General features: G+C 35.6%; 1 protein-coding gene across 3 annotated transcripts; it reads left to right on the top strand.

Annotated features, from left to right (window-relative positions):
* The first annotated feature begins 258 nt into the window (after positions 1-258).
* LOC306847321 (trafficking kinesin-binding protein 1-like) lies at positions 259-19429 on the top strand. 3 transcript variants are annotated; one of them, XM_079381210.1, is made up of 17 exons: positions 259-640; positions 1470-1671; positions 1754-1948; positions 11274-11350; positions 11867-11983; positions 12226-12323; positions 12608-12716; positions 13550-13628; positions 13721-13851; positions 13957-14031; positions 14170-14307; positions 14699-14775; positions 14885-15079; positions 16157-16410; positions 17307-17594; positions 18244-18346; positions 18419-19429. In XM_079381210.1, exons 4-17 carry the CDS (start codon positions 11300-11302, stop codon positions 19194-19196), a joined length of 2493 nt encoding a protein of 830 aa, XP_079237336.1. In that variant the 5' UTR covers positions 259-640; positions 1470-1671; positions 1754-1948; positions 11274-11299; the 3' UTR covers positions 19197-19429. The 3 variants fall into 3 exon arrangements, with proteins under 3 accessions (XP_079237336.1, XP_079237337.1, XP_079237338.1); XM_079381211.1 differs by lacking the exon at positions 259-640 and adding an exon at positions 869-910 and having other exon boundaries at positions 18419-19325; XM_079381212.1 differs by lacking the exons at positions 259-640; positions 1470-1671; positions 1754-1948 and adding an exon at positions 3362-3426 and having other exon boundaries at positions 18419-19325.
* The last annotated feature ends 358 nt before the right edge of the window (positions 19430-19787 follow it).

Here is a 19787-nt window from a genome sequence, read left to right as displayed (position 1 = left end):
CTCACAAGTAAAAAAGCGAACAGACAAGTAAAAATGTGAAGAAAAAAAGCGAAATGTGTTAACATTAAGAATCTTGTTAAAATAAATATTGACTAGTTACATTTAAAAATATAAACAGATTTGTCTGGCATAAAAATGATGGTGTCATTTCCAAATAGACCTTCTCCTGTTTCTAGTATCAATGAATAAACACATAAATAAAATAAAATAACGAAAGCTATAAAATGTAGCTCAGTAATCGTATACAGAGAAACTGTCACGTGCTTTGTGTTGTGAGCTGCTGCAGGAGCGCGAGGCATTGCGGCGCTCTCAGACGGAGAATGAAAGGATGAGATACAGGAGGAGAGGATGATGAATAGAATGGGCAAAATAAGAGGATCTAAGAATTAAGGTTCAATGGTTTTGGAGATTCGACGCCTGCTGTTGAAGACATTTGAAACAATCCCGGTGTCGTGAAACAATCCGACAATCTAGGTTCTCGGTTCTTTACAGACAAAAGCAAAATTGAAGTCTGTGCTTTATGGTTGAGGTGACTAACGCCGTTTATTTAGGAGAAATCAGTTCATCTGTGGTGCGCGCAACATCCCGAGGACGATAAATATATTCAATGATTTCCACACGAACTGGAGTTACCTTACTTGTAAGTAAGCAGATTCATCTATATAGACAATATCACAGTCATGACATTATCTTGTTTGATCATATCTACCAGTAGCTAAAAGGTGGACTACAGAGAAATACAGATGTTCATTTTTAATGACTTAATCAGTTTGTTTACGCAAGGTATAGGTACCGCAGAAGATGCGGAGGAACGTCATGACGACACATGCGTAGACACGCCCATTACAAAAACAAACCACGTGATTTCGTTTTACAATTCCTGTATGATATTTACGATGACACGATGCATGTGAGAGGTGTTCTGTGTGATTTATAATCTCTGTATGTGCACGGTGCTAATAACAGCAATATTTTCTGTAATTCTCTAAGATTAAGATGATTGATGAGTTTCAGTCTACAGGGATTGTGTGATCTGAGCATGTTTGTCATTTAAAATGCATGGTATTATAAAGGCAATGTGTTGTTTGCAAATTTAAGTAATTGTTTTTTTATTGCCATTGTGCTAAAAGGCAAAGGAAATTATTATTCTTTTATTTTGTGTACTTGCATTATAGACTGTATAATGTTTTCTATCCACTGTTAGATTTCCTTAAAAGAACCTCCTTGTTGCACCTGGTGGTCTAACTATCAATAATTATGAAAATCGATTTCTCAACAAAAAATAACTGCAATAAAATAACTTGATAACTGCAACAATTACAACCCGGCCTACATGTTTGTGGTTGTTAATGAAATCATTTATCTGCAAGATCCTTAGATGACTAATTCTGAGTTAGGCCTGAAACAGCATATACTTTTGTTTTTTGTGTTTTATAATATTTAATCTCATTGGTCTGTGTGGTTTACAGAGGGGCAAAGCTGGACATGTTGTAGTATCTCACTGAGAAGCTGCCAAGCTGGACGAGTCCAGTTCTGAGTGCTCGAGAACAGACCCTACAGAACCTGTACACCTTGGACCCATCCCAGAAGAGCAGTATGTAGGCGAAGCAACCAAGGAACCAGTGCCTCTAGCGCCACACGCCCACTATAGGGACGCTGAAACAATCACAGGTCAGAACGTGTGTGACCGTGTTGTTTCATACTAATGATGTACTAGTGTTGATTTGCACATCTCTGTCTCTCTCTGTTGTAGATGTTTGTAACAGCACAGAGCTCCCTGAGGTGGAGATTATCAGTCTGTTGGAGGAGCAGTTGCCGGTCTACAGGCTGAGGGCAGACTGTGTGTACGGCTATGAGCACGACGACTGGATCCACACACCTCTCATCTCGCCCGACACACGCATAGACCTCACCTCAGAGCAGATTGAGGAGACACTCAACTACTTTTGTGAGTGAAACTAGCTTGTTATCATTAGAAAGAATTTTGACCACTAACAGGGGTTCTGCAGGTCTCAAAAAGTCTTAATTCAGCACTCCCTCAAATTAAGGCCCTAAAAAGGTCTTAAATCGGAGCAAAAAAATCATAAATTCATAAAGTCATGGTATTAAATGTTGCATGTGCTGCAGTATTATCTTCCTCAATATTTTTGTTTTGTTTTCCATTGCAAATATCTAAATATCCTTAAATCAAAATACATTTACTTGAGATCTAAATTGAACATGAAGTTTTGTTTTCTGATAAATTAAACAAAATTAAGTGAATTTATGTTTAAAAGAAGAACAAATATCTGTGAAGAGCTTGTTTTCCCTTTGAATTAAATTGGTTTTTCAAAGAATACTGGCAGTTTTTTTTTTTTTTTTTTTTACATTTATAAACACTTTATTTTGATCAATTTCTCAGAAAACAAGACTTCTATGTCATTTTCGGATTTTGATTTTTGAATCTTTAGACATTTGCACATACATTTGATCTGAACTCCGTTCATTATCATTTTTTGATCTTCCATTCCTTGATCTTGTGCATTTCTGCATTGTGCTGGTTTTAGAAGCATGAAAATTGAAAATAAAAAAATAAATTTTTGTTAAGAAAACTGGCACATTTACAATGCATTGCTAAAAATCAAAGTTATATTTTGTGGTACAGTTGGCAGAAAAAAACATTACTTTTGAAGCTACCTTAATAATAGCTAGACTGGAGTTCTGCAGATTCCTCTACCTTTTATCTTAGTGGAGTGAGATGTGCTCTGATATTTGAGTTATGATAAAACATTTTTTTCCTGCCACATAATGTTATTGCTGATTTTTCAGTTTTTAAAGGACCTAGATGTAACCGAATATGTAGTGAAGATATATCAAGGTCATTGTGAAAAGTGAATGGTGTTGTCACTGACATGGCTCAGCCAGTAGATGGTGCTGATTTCCTCTGTATCCACACTTGTTTGGTGAGTGAGATACTGAGTTTAAAGTAAAGTGAACTGATGTAAACCCATATATACGCTTAGACCACATATTATGTAAGCAATATACGTCACCATTACTGTTTTAAATGCCTCTGTGAAATTGTTGTTGTTGTAATGTGGCCTGTGAACTATATTGTAAGTTAAAACATAAATGTTAGAACATATAAACATCACATATTAATGTAGAAATGTTCATAGTAAAAGATCAAATACTTTTCAAAAGTTTGGTGTCGGTAAAGTTTTTAAATGTATTTAAAGAAATCTATTGTGCTCACAAAGGCTGGGGTTTTTTTTCATCAAAAAACACAGGGGAAAAAAGTAATATTGTGAAATATTACTATTTACTGTTATAGCTGTTTTCTCTTTGAATACTTTTTAAATGTAATTTATTCCTGTGATAGCAAAGCTGAATTTTCAGCAGTCATTACTCCAGCTTTCAGTGTCGCATGATCCTTCACAGTGTTGGGTAAGTTACTTTCAAACTTTAATTAATTACTATTACTAATGACATCATAAATATTGTATTTAAATTACTCTGTCTGAAAAGTAACTTAGTTACTCAATAAGTAACTTAATTATTCAAATCGCTAAATTAGGCTACATCTTAAAATCCCTATAAACCTTAGAAATTAAACTCTATATTCTTTCAATTTGAGTCAAACATAGAATAGTTTAGCCTTTTAGCTTTAAAACAACTGTAATACTTAAGCATTTTTATAAAAAATGTAACCACGTTTGGTTAACAAATAGAAATTCCTCATAGCAGGACTTCTTGCAAAAACGATGAAAATTAGACCAATCTTGTTATTTATTTGTTTTTTAAATCTATTTATTTGTATCTAGATGAGGGTGTTTGTGTGCAAGTGACTGCATGTAATGAAAGACTGTACCTCGCTTTCATACGGATTACATAATCAGGAATATTCGTTTTCGATTTTAATTCATTCATTTAAAAGTAGACACTTCAAGCTTCATATACGGGAAAGACTGTACCTCGCTTTAGTTTTGTATGGATTACATAATCAGAGAATATTCATTTTCGATTTTGTTTTTGAATTCGTTCATTTAAAAGTAGACACACAAGCTTTCTATAGACATATTTCTCATGTCTCTGTCAAATATTCGCTGAGTTTGTGATGCGTAAAAAGTTGCTCATGGAGACGTAGACGGCAGAAAGTGCACATCAGGAAAACCTTAAAGTGAACGCGCTGGCGCACAGAGGGTTAAAGACGCTGCATTCAATCTTTAAATGTAAATTTAGATTTTAAATTCAATATTGATTTTAGAACTGTTGAAATTATTTATTGTATATAACGCAAGTACTTTATAAGTAACTGTAATTAAATTACCTAAATATGAGCAGTAATCCCTTACTTTACTTTTTCAGTGGTTACTTAGTAACGCGTTACAACCAACACTGATCCTTCAGAATCATATGCTGATTTGGTGCTCAAGAGACATTTCTTTTTATTATCAGTGCTGAAAACATTTGAGCTGCTTAATATTTTTGTGGAAACCTTGATGCATTTTTTTCTATCTTTTAAAAATAGGAAGATCGAAAGAATGACTTTTCCATTCCAAAGTATTTTCTGTCACTTTTGACAAATTTAAAGTGCCCCGATTATGGATTTTTAAAATAATAAAATGACCTTTCATGCAGTGTGTAACACAGCTCTAAGTGAATGAAAACAGCCTGCCAAATTTTAAATATGAAAGTGCACCGTTTATAAAGTTTTTGTCTCTCAAATGAAAAAGTCGACTGAATCATTGAAACAAGTCGTTTTTAAAACAAATCCCAAGCCGTTTCATGTTGACGTCAACAGGAAACATTTGCATATTGTTTCACTGATTGGCTGCTGCATGTGCTAGTGTGGAAAAGCAATAATAAGTTGACACACTTTTTAGTTTAAATGTTAAATGTTTCAAACATGTTCAGTTGAATATTTGTGTACAGCTCTTGACTCAAGCCCATCTGAATAGCTACTGAGTCATGTTTACAGTCTGAATCATGCCTCATATCAGCTTTCTGTGCAGACAGAATATTACTGAATAAAGACAGAAATCAGCTCTGCCTTTGCCATAATGACTGATAATGTAATAAGTAGTCTTTTTTCTGACAGACTCTGCAACAATGTTATATTTCAGTTGCTGGACAGTTGAGGAATTATTCCAGTCCAATGGAACACTGCACTTAATTATTCCTAGAGAGAATACTAGGGTTGTTTCTGTTTTTCATTACCCTTTGAATTCTTTTTTTAAGCAAGTATTTCGATTTCTGTAGAACATTTAAAGACTTTCAGAAATATGCACTGGTCAAGCTTGGGCATGTAAACCAATTTACAAATAATAATTAAAAAAAGGCAAGACAATTATCAAGAGGCCCTTTAGACCAAATAAACAACTAAAATTAACCAGCAAGGGATTGACAATTATGCGATTTGATTTGTAATTTTTAAGTGCAATATTTTGAAGATTTTTTAATTCAGTTTATAATTGTCCTTTGACATTTAGGTATACATCAGTTTATGTTTTTGAAAAATTTCACAGAACAAGGGATGCCTTTATTTGATCAGACATATAGTTAAAACAATACTAATGTGAACTTTTATTAAACTTAAAAAAAAAGTAATATATTTTAAAATGAAGTTTACTCCAGTGATGGCAAAGCAGAATTTTCAGGATCATTACTCCAGTCTTCAGCCTCACATGATCCTTCAGAAATCATTCTAATATGCTGATTTGGTTTGGTCCTCAAGAACATTTCTTAATATTATCAATGTTAAAAAACGTTTGTGTTGCCTAATATTTTTATGTGAACAAGGATAAAAAAAAAAAATCAGGATACTCAGGATAGTTTAAAAGAACAGCAATTATTTGAAATACAAATCTTTTGTAACACTATACATTTTATTGTCTTTTTAGATTGAATTTTCTTTAAAAATGTATAGATAAAATAAATAGTTTTTACTATATACATGTTTCCAAAATAACCTGCACTCTAAAAATGCTGGGTTAAAAGTAACCCAACCTTAACCCAGCCGCTGGGTAACTATGGGACAGACCACGCGCTGGGTTTAACGATTTGACCCAGAATGCTGGGTTGTTTATTTAACAGGTTAACTGTGTTGCTGGGTTAAACATTACCTAAACATTGGGTTATTTGCTGTCTCATTGCCTTGTTAACTTTTATATTTACCAATATTACCAATAATAATAAATAACAATCACAAAGGAATATAAAATTATTATTTTTCTGTAATACAATTACACAACACAAAAAAATGCAACTGTAAATATCAATTTAATGAGTTTTCACATTTCTTTTTAAAACAATTTTTGAATGGGTGCTACTGTTACACATTACATCTAACCCCTACAGACACAAATAAAACAACGGTTTTTGTAGATCAGTTACTTTAAAACACAAAACTTTGTAAACTAAGGTACTGTAGATTCCTATTCTTTGTCAACATTGCAGCATCATAACATTATGAAATTGATTATTGTCACATGAGAATCAGTCCAAACATTGTGCCATTAAAACCAAGCCAAACAAAGAGACCTACAACAGACAATACACGTGACAAAAAATTTAAACGTTACAAGTGGCCAGAAAAACTGTTGCCCTCAAATACTTCACACGTGAAGACTCATGTCCATCAATATGATATACTGCATGCTGGAGAAATTCCCAGGAAGGAAGATGTTAGTGTAGCTAACATCAAGCACAAAAAAATAACTTGGAAAAAGATAAACAGCCTCAAGCAACAAGTCCGTTTCCATGGCATGGCCCGAAACAATGGCCATGCCATTGGTCCCCACCATGTTGGTCCCCACCTGTTAATTACATGAAACTTAGTTTTGCAACATAACTTACATTTTTAAAAGTTGTAACATTTAAGTTGACTTAAATAAATAACGTTTAAGTGTATTTTTATGGAAATCAGCCAAACCATCAGGGTTTTCCTATGAACTGGGTCTGGTAAAGATTGCTCAAACTAAATATTTATTGTGTTACTGATTTAGGTTTCTTTCTGCTTACTGGCACTTCTTGGTTGTCTATCTAAATTTCATCCAACCAACATGTATATATCAGTACTGTGCAAAAGTTTTAGACCACTGGTATTTTAGCCAGCTAAATAAAAATGGTTTTAAGTCAGTTATTTTGATCTTTTGCTGTAATGTGTCTTTAGGAAATGTCAGTTTACATTTACAAACATTCATTTTGCCATTAATTGTAATAATCCAGTGAGAAAAGTTGCACAAAGAGTCTGAAAACAGCCAGTGCTCCACACAGAAATCTGATCTGATCATCATCCAGTCTGTCTGGAAGAAACAGAACAAACTGAGACAGACTAAATCCAGAAAAACAGTGGCAACGTCTCCAAAATGCTTCAAGAAACCTCCCTGCAAAGCTTCCTGAAAAACTATGCACAAGTGCACCGAGGGCAAAAGCTGCTTTAAATGCAAAGGATGCTCACACCAAATGTTGATTTAATTTAGTTAATAGAAGTTAGTTGATAAAGAAAATCTACTTATGACATTATTTTTTGACAGCATCCTCATTTTACAGCATTTTTTCACATGTCTGAACCTTTTAACAGTACTGTAGCTTTGCAGGTAGGTTTCTTGAAGCATCTTGGAGATGTTGCTACTCAGTTTCTTTATGTAATTCCAGATCGACTGGATGATGATCAGATCAGATTTCTGTGTGGAGCACTGGCTGTTGTCAGACATTCACTGGATTATTACAATTAATGGCAAAATGAATGTTTGGAAATGTAAACGGATATTTCCTACTGACACTACAGCAAAAGATAGAAATAACTGACTTAAAATAATTTTTTTAACTGGTGAAAATACTAGTGGCCTAAAACTTTTGCACAGTACTGTGTATAGAGTAGAAAAATAAAAAAACGTACAGGTTGTACGTCAAATGAATGATTTCCAGGATTCTGTGGTTGTGGGTCTGAAGACCATTCCTCCGTTCTTGAATATTGATTGGGGAAGAAGAGTGGGCAGGACTTTGAAAGCACTCTCCCTTTTAGCATCTAAACCATAAGAGTAATACAGTGCAAACTGTGAAACTGATCTCACAATCAAAACGACACATTGAAACCTTTTCCTGTGAAAATGTCTGCATTCCTTTAAATAGCTTGGATCGGATTGGATTGGGTTTAAATAGTTTGGATCAGAAACAAATGACACAGGCAGACCATGTGATAATGGCGTGGCTGAAGTGTGACTTAGTCAGCCTACATGACTTCCTGAGACAAACATAATGTCATTTATTAGGAATATGTAGATGTAAGTGACGTTCTGGCAGAGGTGAGTGTGCTTAACAACAATGTGCTTAAATTTTAAAGATGTGGGGTAGCTCCTGTAATATCGCCTTGACTATCGACAAAGACATCAGCTCTCAGCAACATCTCTGACTATCATCAATACACTATATCGTCTATCTGCACAACCCCACTAACAATTTAACCATTTCAAATTTCTGTAAACGAAACCATAAAATCTAAATTATTTCTTACCATGCCAACTTTTTCTAGAAGCCTGGGGAACTCCATCAATATTTCTGGGATGCTTGTAGACCCATTGCTGCGAATCCACCATTTCTCAATTTTTTTTGGGAGGCAAAACAGATTCTGTAAAATAAGGGTGAAAAACTGGGTTAAAAGCTAGCAAAACCATACAGTATGCCAGCCTGGAAATCCAGTGATCTGCCTATTGTTCATCAATCTCAAATACACATTTTTATTTCTTACAGTAACATATAAAGAACAATTTACATGGCCTCTCTAACTTACTGTTAACCTGGATAAACCTCTTGTGTCCTGAATAAAGCAACACAAGCATTCAGTAAAATAGAGCAAGAGTAAAAGGACCTCAAACACCATGAGAGATTAAGTCTAACTTTACATACTGTAGCTAAGACAACATTACATTTACGTAACAATATTTAAGAATAATATTACATACCAGTAATATCGTGGTTTAATGTTGAGTGTAGCTAATTCAGCTAACGTTACCTGAGGAAAAAAAGAGCACGAAAATGGAAGTTATTGTTGGATTCGGCACGTCGTAGACGCAGACATTTACTGGAAAAAAAAGACCTTAAAAGATCAATTTTAGTACGAAATGATCTAATTCTGACAAAACATTACAAAGCCATACAGAACGATAGTCCATACCTTTTCCACTAGGTGTTAAAATAAGTATATATAACTTTGCACACACATATAATGTATATATATACACTTTTATATAACGATAAAGAGATTGTTCAGGCCTTTTGTCAACTAAAAAATATAGGCGGCTACTTCATACTTCATTCACAGAATAACGCTAACGTTAACCCGCACAGCGACAGATCAAATATCACATTAACCGTGAAATCAGTGTGCTCTTACCACAGCTTATTAAAATTAGAGGTAAATAATCATATCATCATATTAATTTACCTTATAATCCTGCTTGCTGTGAGTTGCTTGACCATCTGACGACTAGACGAGTGAAGGATCCAGAAAATTCGATGAAGAGGAAAAATAACCCAACCCAGGTGTTCAGTGGTGAAAGAACCCCTTGCAGTCCATTTGACCCAGCATGAACAACCCAATTGTGTGTTTACAGTACCTCAAACAACCCAGAATTATGACCCAGCACAATTAACCCAACAATAACCCAGCACTTTTAAGAGTGTGACTTAATTCAATTAATTGTCATATTGTGATAAGAAAAAACAAATGATTACCACCTTTACAAATTATATTTTATTGGATAATCTTATGATAATCATGGATAATATTGCATAGTCATGAGATAAGGCATAAAAATACTAGTATGAATGATCCACTATTTCACACTGTAGATTATAGTCCTTTACATTTGACCTTGTGATATCAACATTACCGTCATGTCCCGCATCCCCCCACCACCAAAACCGTCCTCTCTCTCTCTCTCTCTCTCTCTCTCTCTCTCTCTCTCTCTCTCTCTCTCTCTCTCTCTCTCTCTCTCTCTCTCTCTCTCTCTCTCTCTCTCTCTCTCTCTCTCTACCTACTCTTGTTGCTGTAACTGACCACACTCTCAGCATCACTCGATACCGTTACGGGAGGAAGGAAGTGTAGCGCTCATGTTTGGTCTGGTCCTCTCCTCTGCTGAGTGGAGAGGGAGTGAGAGCATGCACAAGATCATGGGAGCAGAAGACTTTGAGCTGGAGTGGTGCTATGAGCAGTATGCTGATGGTAAAGTCATGCATTTGGACTTTCAGTGTCTACTTGAGTAGTTTCTGCTTGGATTTCTCATTATCAGGGGTGTTTTTGAAAATTTTGAGGTGTTTAGTTTGCATGTTGTAAATGTTTCTGTAAATGTTTTGGATGAGATTCAGAAGTGCTTTAAAGTGCATTCTCCTTTTTACTCTCTTTCTCCTTTTTGAGTGTAGTCTGAGGCTTCTGGATATCTTTATGTGTGTGTGTGTGTATGTGTGTGTGTGTGTAGAGAGAAGACAACATGCTTGTTTTATTGTTTGCTCTGTCCAGAGTCTAACAGTATGTCCTCACAAAACTTTTCTTTCTCGTTCTCATCACCAGTCTGGAAGCATTTCATATCTTTACAGTCAATGTCCCGAGGCTGAGCTCTGATTTTAGATATACAGTCCTCATTAAAGCAGTTTAGGAACTCGGCATGCATTAATATGATTTAATTTGTTCAAATTCATTCTTTGTCTTTTGAAGACTTCGTTGTATGTTCAGTTTTGCATATTGAAGTTCAGCTTCTATTTTATAATATCCTTCTAACAAAAAAATGCTCCTCCTGCCCACATCCTGTACATTGAATTTAGTATCAAACGTGTCACTAAAAAGATGTTGGAAAGTTAATGTTTTATCTCTTATTACTTTTTATTGTTGTGCATACTTTTGTGCTTGTGTGTTTCTGTGTGACTGTATAAATGTGTGATATAACAATACTTGTGGCTGATCTGATTCTGGCTGACTGTGGATGAGGTTGCTGAGTAACAGCACCATGGAAACAGTTGCGGGGCAATCATGCTTGGTTTGTCATTGATGTTATTGTAAGAGCGTGATGGTGCGAGGTCAGCAAGCCAGTAGCTTTTTTCCCTCCTCTTTATCTACTTAAACTGACATTACATGTCTGTAAGCTTGAGAGATCTCTTATCAGGGTTATTTTTAAGGTCAGGATGTAGGAGTTTTGCCTCATTGTACTTCACTCTTAATTTGGATGTTTGTAGGTTCAAGTAAAATAGTTTAAGCTGGTCTGATGAACTAAAGTGTTTTTCTGTCTGTGTTTCAGTACTATGTGCTGAGCGAGTGGGCCAGATGACTAAGACCTACAATGACATCGACGCTGTCACAAGACTTCTGGAGGAGGTGAGCTTTAAAAAGAAATTTTCTGGGGTCATTAAGATAAAAAAATAAAATTAAAAAAATACTTTTATTCAACAAGGATGCATTAAATTGGTTTAAAGTGACACTAAAGACACATTTAATGCTACACAACAATTCTGTTTCAGTGCTGTTCTGAACTTTCAATTCATCAAAGAATCCTGAAAAAAATGAATCATGGTTTTTACAAAAATATTATGCATAAATGTTTCTTGAGCATATCAGTATGTTAGAATGATTTATGATTTCTAAAGTCTCATGTGACACTGAAGGCTGGAGTAATGATGCTGAAAATTCAGCTTTTCTGTCACAGGAGTAAATTACAGTTTAAACTATATATAAAAAACAACTTTTTTTAACTGTAATAATATTTCACAATTTGTACTGTATTTTTGATCAAATAAATTCAGTCTTGGTGAATATAAGAATCACATAAGCATCTTACCAACCCCAAACGTTTAAACGGTAGTGAATTATCAAATATTTTTCTCAATTCTACAGAAAGAGCGGGATCTGGAGCTCGCTGCCCGCATCGGTCAGTCCCTCCTGAAGAAGAACCGTGTTCTGTCAGAACAGAACGAATACCTGGAGGAACAAGTGGGCACCATCAGGGAGGAGGTACTTGAACAGATTCATTACAAAGTTTTCTCTCTGGTGGGAATTCATTAAAAAAGAGTTGCTCCTGCTGATATACTGTTCACTTCTTAGTGAATTTGGCTCTCAGTTGTCTTTTTTATGGTTCATCTCAGTTCATGTCTGTAATACTATTAGTAATAATATGAGAATTGATAATTAACAATGAAGTGTGAGCAGTGAATGAATTCTTGTTGTTTAAATTGTGTTTATATTATTGTACACAGGTGGCTCAGCTGCACCATGAGTTGAATCTAAAAGATGAGCTCCTGCAGTTCTACACTAATGCAGTGGAGGAGAGCGAAGAGGGGTCTGGATCGCCCACGTCAGTCCACTGTTTTATAACACTGTCCTCTTTTATCTCTCGCTCAAGGCCAGTGAAGCCGGTTCTGTTGGCTTCAGTTAGGATATTTTTAGTCAGGTGTTTTAAGGGCTTTTCAGCTGTATTTTCAAATTTATAATGTACAACAATTTTCAACAACCTCAACACTTGTTATTTATGTTGAATCAGACAGTTGTTCTTTCATGAAAATGAAGAAAGCAGAATTGTAATATGCCCGTATTAGGATTGATTTCTTAGTCTGATACAGTCTTTTGTTTCTGGATCAGAATTCAACAGGGAAGGGCAGGAGTTTCTGCCCGTAGTGGTTCCTCTCTGGACATTCTGCAGCAAAAACTACGAGACCTGGAGGAGGAAAATCTCTCTCTCAGATCAGAGGTACACGCACCTGTGAAAAACTATATATATATATATATATATATATATATATATATATAGAAACACATTACCATTCAAAACGTTTGGAGTGGGTACAAACCGTAATATAGTGAAAGCTTATTGCAGTTTTGTCAGTAAATTTATTATTATAATTTTGTTTTCTATTTTAATATATTTTGAATTTAATTATTTTAATTTGTTCCTGTGATGGAAAGGATACATTCTTTGATAGAACAGAAATTTCAGAAGTACAGTTTTTACTGGAAATAGGAAACTTTTGTTACATAATGAACGTCTTTACTGTCTCTTTTGATCATTTAATGGGTCCTTGCTGAATAAAAGCATTAATTTCACTAGAAATTAATCAAACCAAAATTTCGAATGGTAGTATATGTATAAATTTGAGGAACACTAACTGGCACAACTAAGCAAAAGAGAAAGTAGACATATAGTCTCCAGGCAATGTGTGTGCCTCTGCCTAATTTCCATGTGTGAATAGAAAGATTTATTGATTTCTATTGTGCGTGCGTGCATGCTGTGATCACAGTAGATTGTGAATCTTGCCGAATATCTATAACCTCTGTTATTCAGCATTGTTCTGAACACACAGTGAACTACCATGGATGCTATTTCATGTTTCTGGAGGTTTATTGATTCCACCATACAAAGATTGCATTCTTTTTAATTTTGTTAGATGTATTTAGAAAAATTTGATTGAATGTTCTTAGAAATTACACAGACCAGAATGAAACCGTTTTACTTATTTATATTTTAACTTTTAAAAATGACACACTTGATCTTTAAGGAGTCCCGGTCTCTCTTTCTGTCCTTAGGCGAGTCAGCTGAAGTCTGAGACGGAGTCATATGAGGAGAAGGAACAGCAGCTGGTGAATGACTGCGTCAGAGAGCTAAGTGAGTGATATGTTGTTTCAGGGCATAAGTGGAGGTGTATTGCTCTATATTTTGACAAAACAAAAATAAGCCCACCCTTTCTCCTCGTAAAGGGCAGTCCAGCATCCAGATCTCCAGTATAGCAGAAGAACTGGCCAAAAAAACTGAAGATGCCTCTCGCCAACAGGAGGAAATCACACACCTTCTCTCTCAGATAGTGGACCTGCAGAAAAAAGCCAAAACCGTGAGAATCGTTTTGTTTCTTCTTTCACTTTATTGGTGAATGAATTGTACAATACATGAGATAAAGATGATCTGAGATTTATGTGTTTGTGTGTGTTTTTGACAGTTTGCTGTCGAGAACGAAGAACTTTCTCAGCACCTTTCGGCAGCTAAAGATGCTCAAAGACAGCTTACAGCCGAGGTACTTTATTTTAGAAATAATAAATAAATATTCCACGTTTTTCACCTTACAAAAACACACCTGTACCTTCATAATATATTAATTAATTCTTTCTGTGTGAATGTTATTGACAATTGTTGGTTCCTCACACACACACAGCTGCAGGAGCTGGAGGAGAAATACTCAGAGTGCATTGAAATGCTCCATGAGGCTCAAGAGGAGCTCAAGAACCTACGGAACCGTAGTGTTTTCGCAGGAACTCCTCGACACTATCACCCTCGGGGACTTTTTCCCATGGTAAACACACACACACTAACAGAAACACACAGAGTTATATAACTCATGCTAGGCCAGTGCATTAAATTCAGCTTTGCCATCACATAAATAACATTTTAAATTATATATTAAAATAGTAAACAGTTATTTTAAATTTGAATGTTTTCACAATATTACTGATTTTCTAATAAATGCAACTTCACTTAACAAGCTATATAAATATATTAGATCCTTACTGGTTTGGTACTGACCAAACATTTGTAAAAACTGTGTAAAAATATAGCAAGTAAAGTTTCTGTTAAGTTTCGTGTGTTGGTTAGGTTTTATAACAAGCTGTATAAATTGAAATCTATGAAAGATCCACAGGTAGATAGTTAAGTAAACGTTTGTGTTGTGTGTATGTGTGTTTTAGGACTCCCTGGCTGCTGAAATTGAGGGAACCATGAGGAAGGAATTGAGTCTGGAGAATCCTGACAATGAAGAACAGAGGTTTGAAATGTTCCTCTGTTTTACCTTTCCATCACTCAGCACATTTTCTTTCATTGCCATAATCTGAATTAGTTCAATATCTCGTAACAAAATGTGCGTTTGTCTCAAGGGTTCGTCATAAGCGTGTGTTTGAAACTGTGAAGAACGTCAGACAGCAATCTGCTAATTCTGCTACCAACATCCCTGGGTCCAATCAGACGCTCTCCTTCCTTAGCTCCGCCCTCTCTGACAGCAATAGCAACAATGCAGCGCCTGATAACCGTACACAGAGCATGCTCCTGGAGACCGGCTCCTCAGATGCTGCGTGAGTCTATTATGAGGCCATGTTTACAGAGGCTGTAAGCTAATAACTTTAAATTGACCTTTAAGTGAATCATCCTACTTTGCTGGGGAAACTATATATGTATATTAAATATTCATGGGACTGAAAGGCCACTGATTCTGGCACACTTGAATTTGAGTAAGAAGGTCATTCTCAGGAATCAATGGCATTTATACTATATTTCAGGGAAATATTTTTATTTAATTATAATTTTATTTTAAAAGGTCAGCGCTGAATTTCCAAACATCATATTTTCCTCCTACACTTACTTCAACTACAATTTATGTACTAAATTGTAGGTTGATAGTTGATTTGATCATTTTAAGCATTTGATTTGCAATGATTTGTCGGTTTGAACTTTTGATTCATCATTTGAACATTTTTATTAATTATTTGAGATGTTTCTTTGAGTAGGCCTATATTTTTTCTGATTGGATTATTGAATTATAGTTTTAATTATTATAGGGTTGTACTGGATTGATATTTTTAGTTGCTACCCCAAATGAAGAAATTAAATAATCACATTTGAGCATTTGATTTATCATTTGAGCAGCTATTTTGAGAATTTGATTTGTTATCATGTGAAGATTTATTAATATAAGTTAAATTAAATAAAAATATAATAACGATTCATACGATAAGACGAACTCACCTCTGTCACCTCATCATGTTTATAAATAGTTTTTAAATAGAAGAAATCTTGTAGCATAACAGGGTAAGACATTAATTGTAAATACAAAGACCAATTCAGCATTTTATCATAATTTATTTTAGGTAAAAATAAATAAGGAAAGCAAGTTATTTAATTGAAATAAAATCTACAATTCACTATTTTAACATCAAAATAATACATTTACAATGTAACTGTGATGAATGGGGACTTGAAAATTGTTGGACATTTCTAATGGAAAATCGTACATTTAAGAATAAAATAATAAATATTTTACATTACAGAATAAATTTGAAGCTTCCTTATATCCTTTTAAATTCAATTAAACTAATGACCTAAGAATGACCCTTGTTTTCAGTCACACAACTCTCATTTTTTTCTGACTGCAGTATGGACGCCCCTGAGAAGCGATCTGGCTCTGAGGAGCTCAAGCTGGCTCTGAGGCGACTGTCTCTGCGACGGCAGAACTGTCTGAGCGAGCGTCTCTTTTTCGAGGGGGAGCGGGAGAGGCGTAATCGAGAGCCAGTGGACAGTGGAGATTACTCAAACAGGCTGGTGCACAGCGAGAGCATCATGTCCCTGGGCGCTTGGGCCAGCCGGCCCTATCTTCCTGACAAGCTCCAGATTGTCAAACCTCTGGAAGGTGACCGAAATACCCAAAATGTCTATCCTAAGACATTTCTGCGTTACCGTTCCAGGCCACGTCCACCCACTTTGATGCTTTTCAATTCGCTGTGGGGGCTAATGCATCCTCGCAAACACTCGTACTTCAGAGAATCCCGCTCCTGGATACATTTACACTAGCGATCAGGTTATGACATAGTTTTGAAAATTGATAAATATAACGAATAGTTCACCAAAAAGTCAAGATTCTGTCATCTAACCATTTCATTTCAAACAAATGATAATTCTGAAAGAGAAACTCCCTCCACTGTATCACTTGGTTGATGCAAATTATTTTGCATATGCTGATACTGTTGTGCATATTCATATATAAAGGCTCTTTACTATGATGAAAAATGCAGAACTTCATTTGTGTTTCATCTATGCTAAACCATGTATGTGACGAAAGAGTCCGATCAGTCATTCTAGCGTTGTGATGTAATATAGGGTAGTACTTAAGCTGCATGATGTAGTGATTGAAAAACTGATTTTAAAGTTTGTTGTGGAAGTTCTTGTATTTTATTACTGCCACCTAATGGACAAAAAGGGAAAATGGACATTTTCACTTTGTCTTACTCTTCATCCATATTTTCTGTTTCTGTAATTTTTACTTTCTTATATTTTTTCACCTCTCATTTTGTTTGAAGTCTGTGTTCTACACTTTCTCTTCACTTTCAATAAAGTCACTTCATCTTATTCTATTTGATATTCTCATTCTTTCTTTCCTTCATTCTATAATTTTCATCATCACATCATTGCACCATTGTTTATATGTGTTTGTTTTCCAACTGACCTGACGTAGCTGCTTTGTAAATAAGGTTATATAATCACACACTACTACTTCTCAGCATCCCTCGTGTATTTTTCTTTTCCTAGGCTCGGCTACCCTTCAGCACTGGCAGCAGTTGGCTCAGCCTAATCTGGGCGGTATCCTGGATGCTCGACCTGGTGTGGTCCCGAAAGGCTTCCGTCCCTTGGAGCTGGACCTGGAGGAAGTATATCACTATGCTGACTATGAGGAAGATGAGCCTGGAGAGCAGTACTTCCAGAATCTTCCCACCACAACCACATCTAATTCCAGTGTCCCTCCTGCCCACAGTCTCACTCCCTCAGCCTCCCTGTCACCATGTCTCAGCACAGGTCACGCTTCCATAGAATTCTCATGTAAGTTTTGTGTCTTATACTCAACTTGATTGTGACGCAAAGATTGACATTATAATAATATATATGTTGCTAAGAAACCTTTATGTATGTATAATATGGATATACATTGTGTATGTATATATAGAGAGAATCCTTATTCACTATTTGCTATAATATTTTATTATTGTAAATTACATATATTTATTTATTTAAAAATGAATCAAAACAAACAATTTCCTATATGCTAACCTAACAAATTTCTCAAGTTATTTTAAAACCATGGATTTGGTAAATAGTCATTTAGATAAAATTAATTAAATTATATATTTGCTGTGACTTATATTCTTCTTATATTAAATAATATGAATTTAGTAACTAAATTAAATATAAAATGCATTTATTTGTTTTAAAATAAATCACAAATGTACATTTGCCCATTATCCTGGACTAACAAATTTTGGAATTCAAATTTACAAATTTCTCAAATCAATATTTCAAATCCATGTATTTGGCAAGCAGCCAAAAATATACACATTTAAAAATATATATTTCATACGCTTTCATAAATTATTGATTTAAATAAAAGAAAACATTTAATACTCTTTTCATAATTTTTTTTAAATTAAAGAAATTTAAAAATAAATAAACTCAGCATTTGTATCTTTTCCAGTGTATTTCCCGGGCAAATGCATGGCTCACACAAGTTCGACCTACACCTTCACCACCTGCAAAATCCTCCATCCGTCTGATGAGCTCACAAGGGTGACACCCAGGTAATGTACTGTCCTGTAACTGACAATACCTGACTATCCAATCGGCACTTAATTATCTGCTTTTCTGTCCAGTTTAAACCCCGTCCCCACCTCGTCCTGCGTGATGTCAAGCAGTCTGCGCTCGACACCTGCCGCCACGCCATGCACTCCTCGGCGAATGAGTCTGTCCCAGTCTCAGTCCTTCACCAACCTGCGGGACTCCACCAAAACCTTCAGCACATCTTTGGGCCTGGTTCGCCTCCTGCAGGAGAGGGGCATCTCTGCTGCCGTGTACCAGCCTCAGACCTGGGACAGAGGAAGCGGAGGAGTCCTCTTCTCCACCTCAGTTCTTCCTCCTCCACCTCCCGACCTGAACCGACCCACCACCCCACCCAATTCCCCCATCCGTTGCACTCCCAGCCCAAGTTCAGCGGTTTCTGATGCAGACACCTCCACGCCTTTCTCTTTTAAGAGCCTGTCCTATGAAAACTTCTTGGCTTCTAAGCCAGCCAGGTCTATTTTGAAAGAGGTGGCAGGGGTGTCTGCTGCTCAGGCTAAAGACTGTGAGAGCCAAACCGATGTCAGTATTTATAGTCTCAACTTGGTTGATAAGCTGAAAAGGTTGGGGTTGGCAAGCCCTGGGGCTTCAGGGGCAACAGGGGGAGGGATTCCAAGGCCAAGCCCACTTATAGGTCCTCTGGGTGGGCTTCGGAGGGCAGGGTCCCCCTTTAGTCCATTAAACGAAGGTATGAGGAGGAATCGAAGCTATCCTGCTATGGTTGGGGCCAGTATGGCAATGAAGGGGCCCGGCCCTCAAGGGGACGAAATGCTACTGGCTCCTAAACTACCCAAGCAAACAAGCCTTAAATAATGAGTTATGCATAATAATGAATCACAAGATTAGTGGATTGTACCTCACTAACATGCTAACACAGAATTCAAGTCATAACTTTTAATATACACTAAAAACACTCTCTCCTAAAATTATAATTAACCCCCCAAAAAAGAAAGAAAATTCTGACAATTACTCACCCTTATATTATTCCAAATCTGACTTCACAGAAGACAAAATTATTGGACCTCATTGACTTTCCTTGTGTAGCCAAAAAAAAAAATCTTTTTTTTTTTTTTTTTTTTTTTTTTTTTTTCAAAATATATTTTCAGAAGAAAGTAAGTCATGCTGAAAAAAATCATACTGAGATCATTTACATGTTGTTTCAAATCTGTATTTCTTTTTTCTGCTGAGCACAAAAGAAGATATTTTGAAAAATCTTGGAAGCTAAACAGTTAAACAATATGGACAAAAAAATAGTGGAAATCACTGTGTATAACCAAAACTGTTTGGTTATACACATTCTTACATTCTAAACATTCAATATCCTCTTTTGTGTTCAGCAGAGGAAACAAATGCATAAAATACAAAAAAAGACAAAAAATACAGTAGAAATGAATGGGAACCAAA

Source organism: Barbus barbus (assembly GCF_936440315.1).
Source record: "Barbus barbus genome assembly, chromosome: 27".
NCBI classification, from domain to species: Eukaryota; Metazoa; Chordata; class Actinopteri; order Cypriniformes; family Cyprinidae; genus Barbus; species Barbus barbus.
The sequence above is the reverse complement of the archived record's forward strand: the minus strand, read 5'-3'. Positions and strand labels throughout refer to the sequence as shown.

Excerpts from the sequence above, each read along its gene's own strand:
- LOC306847321 (XM_079381210.1), top strand. The coding sequence starts at position 11,300 with ATGACTAAGACCTACAATGACATCGACGCTGTCACAAGACTTCTGGAG. Across the intron at positions 11,351-11,866 it reads TCACAAGACTTCTGGAGGAG|AAAGAGCGGGATCTGGAGCT; the intron begins GTGAGCTTTAAA and ends TCAATTCTACAG. Across the intron at positions 14,032-14,169 it reads AAAGACAGCTTACAGCCGAG|CTGCAGGAGCTGGAGGAGAA; the intron begins GTACTTTATTTT and ends ACACACACACAG.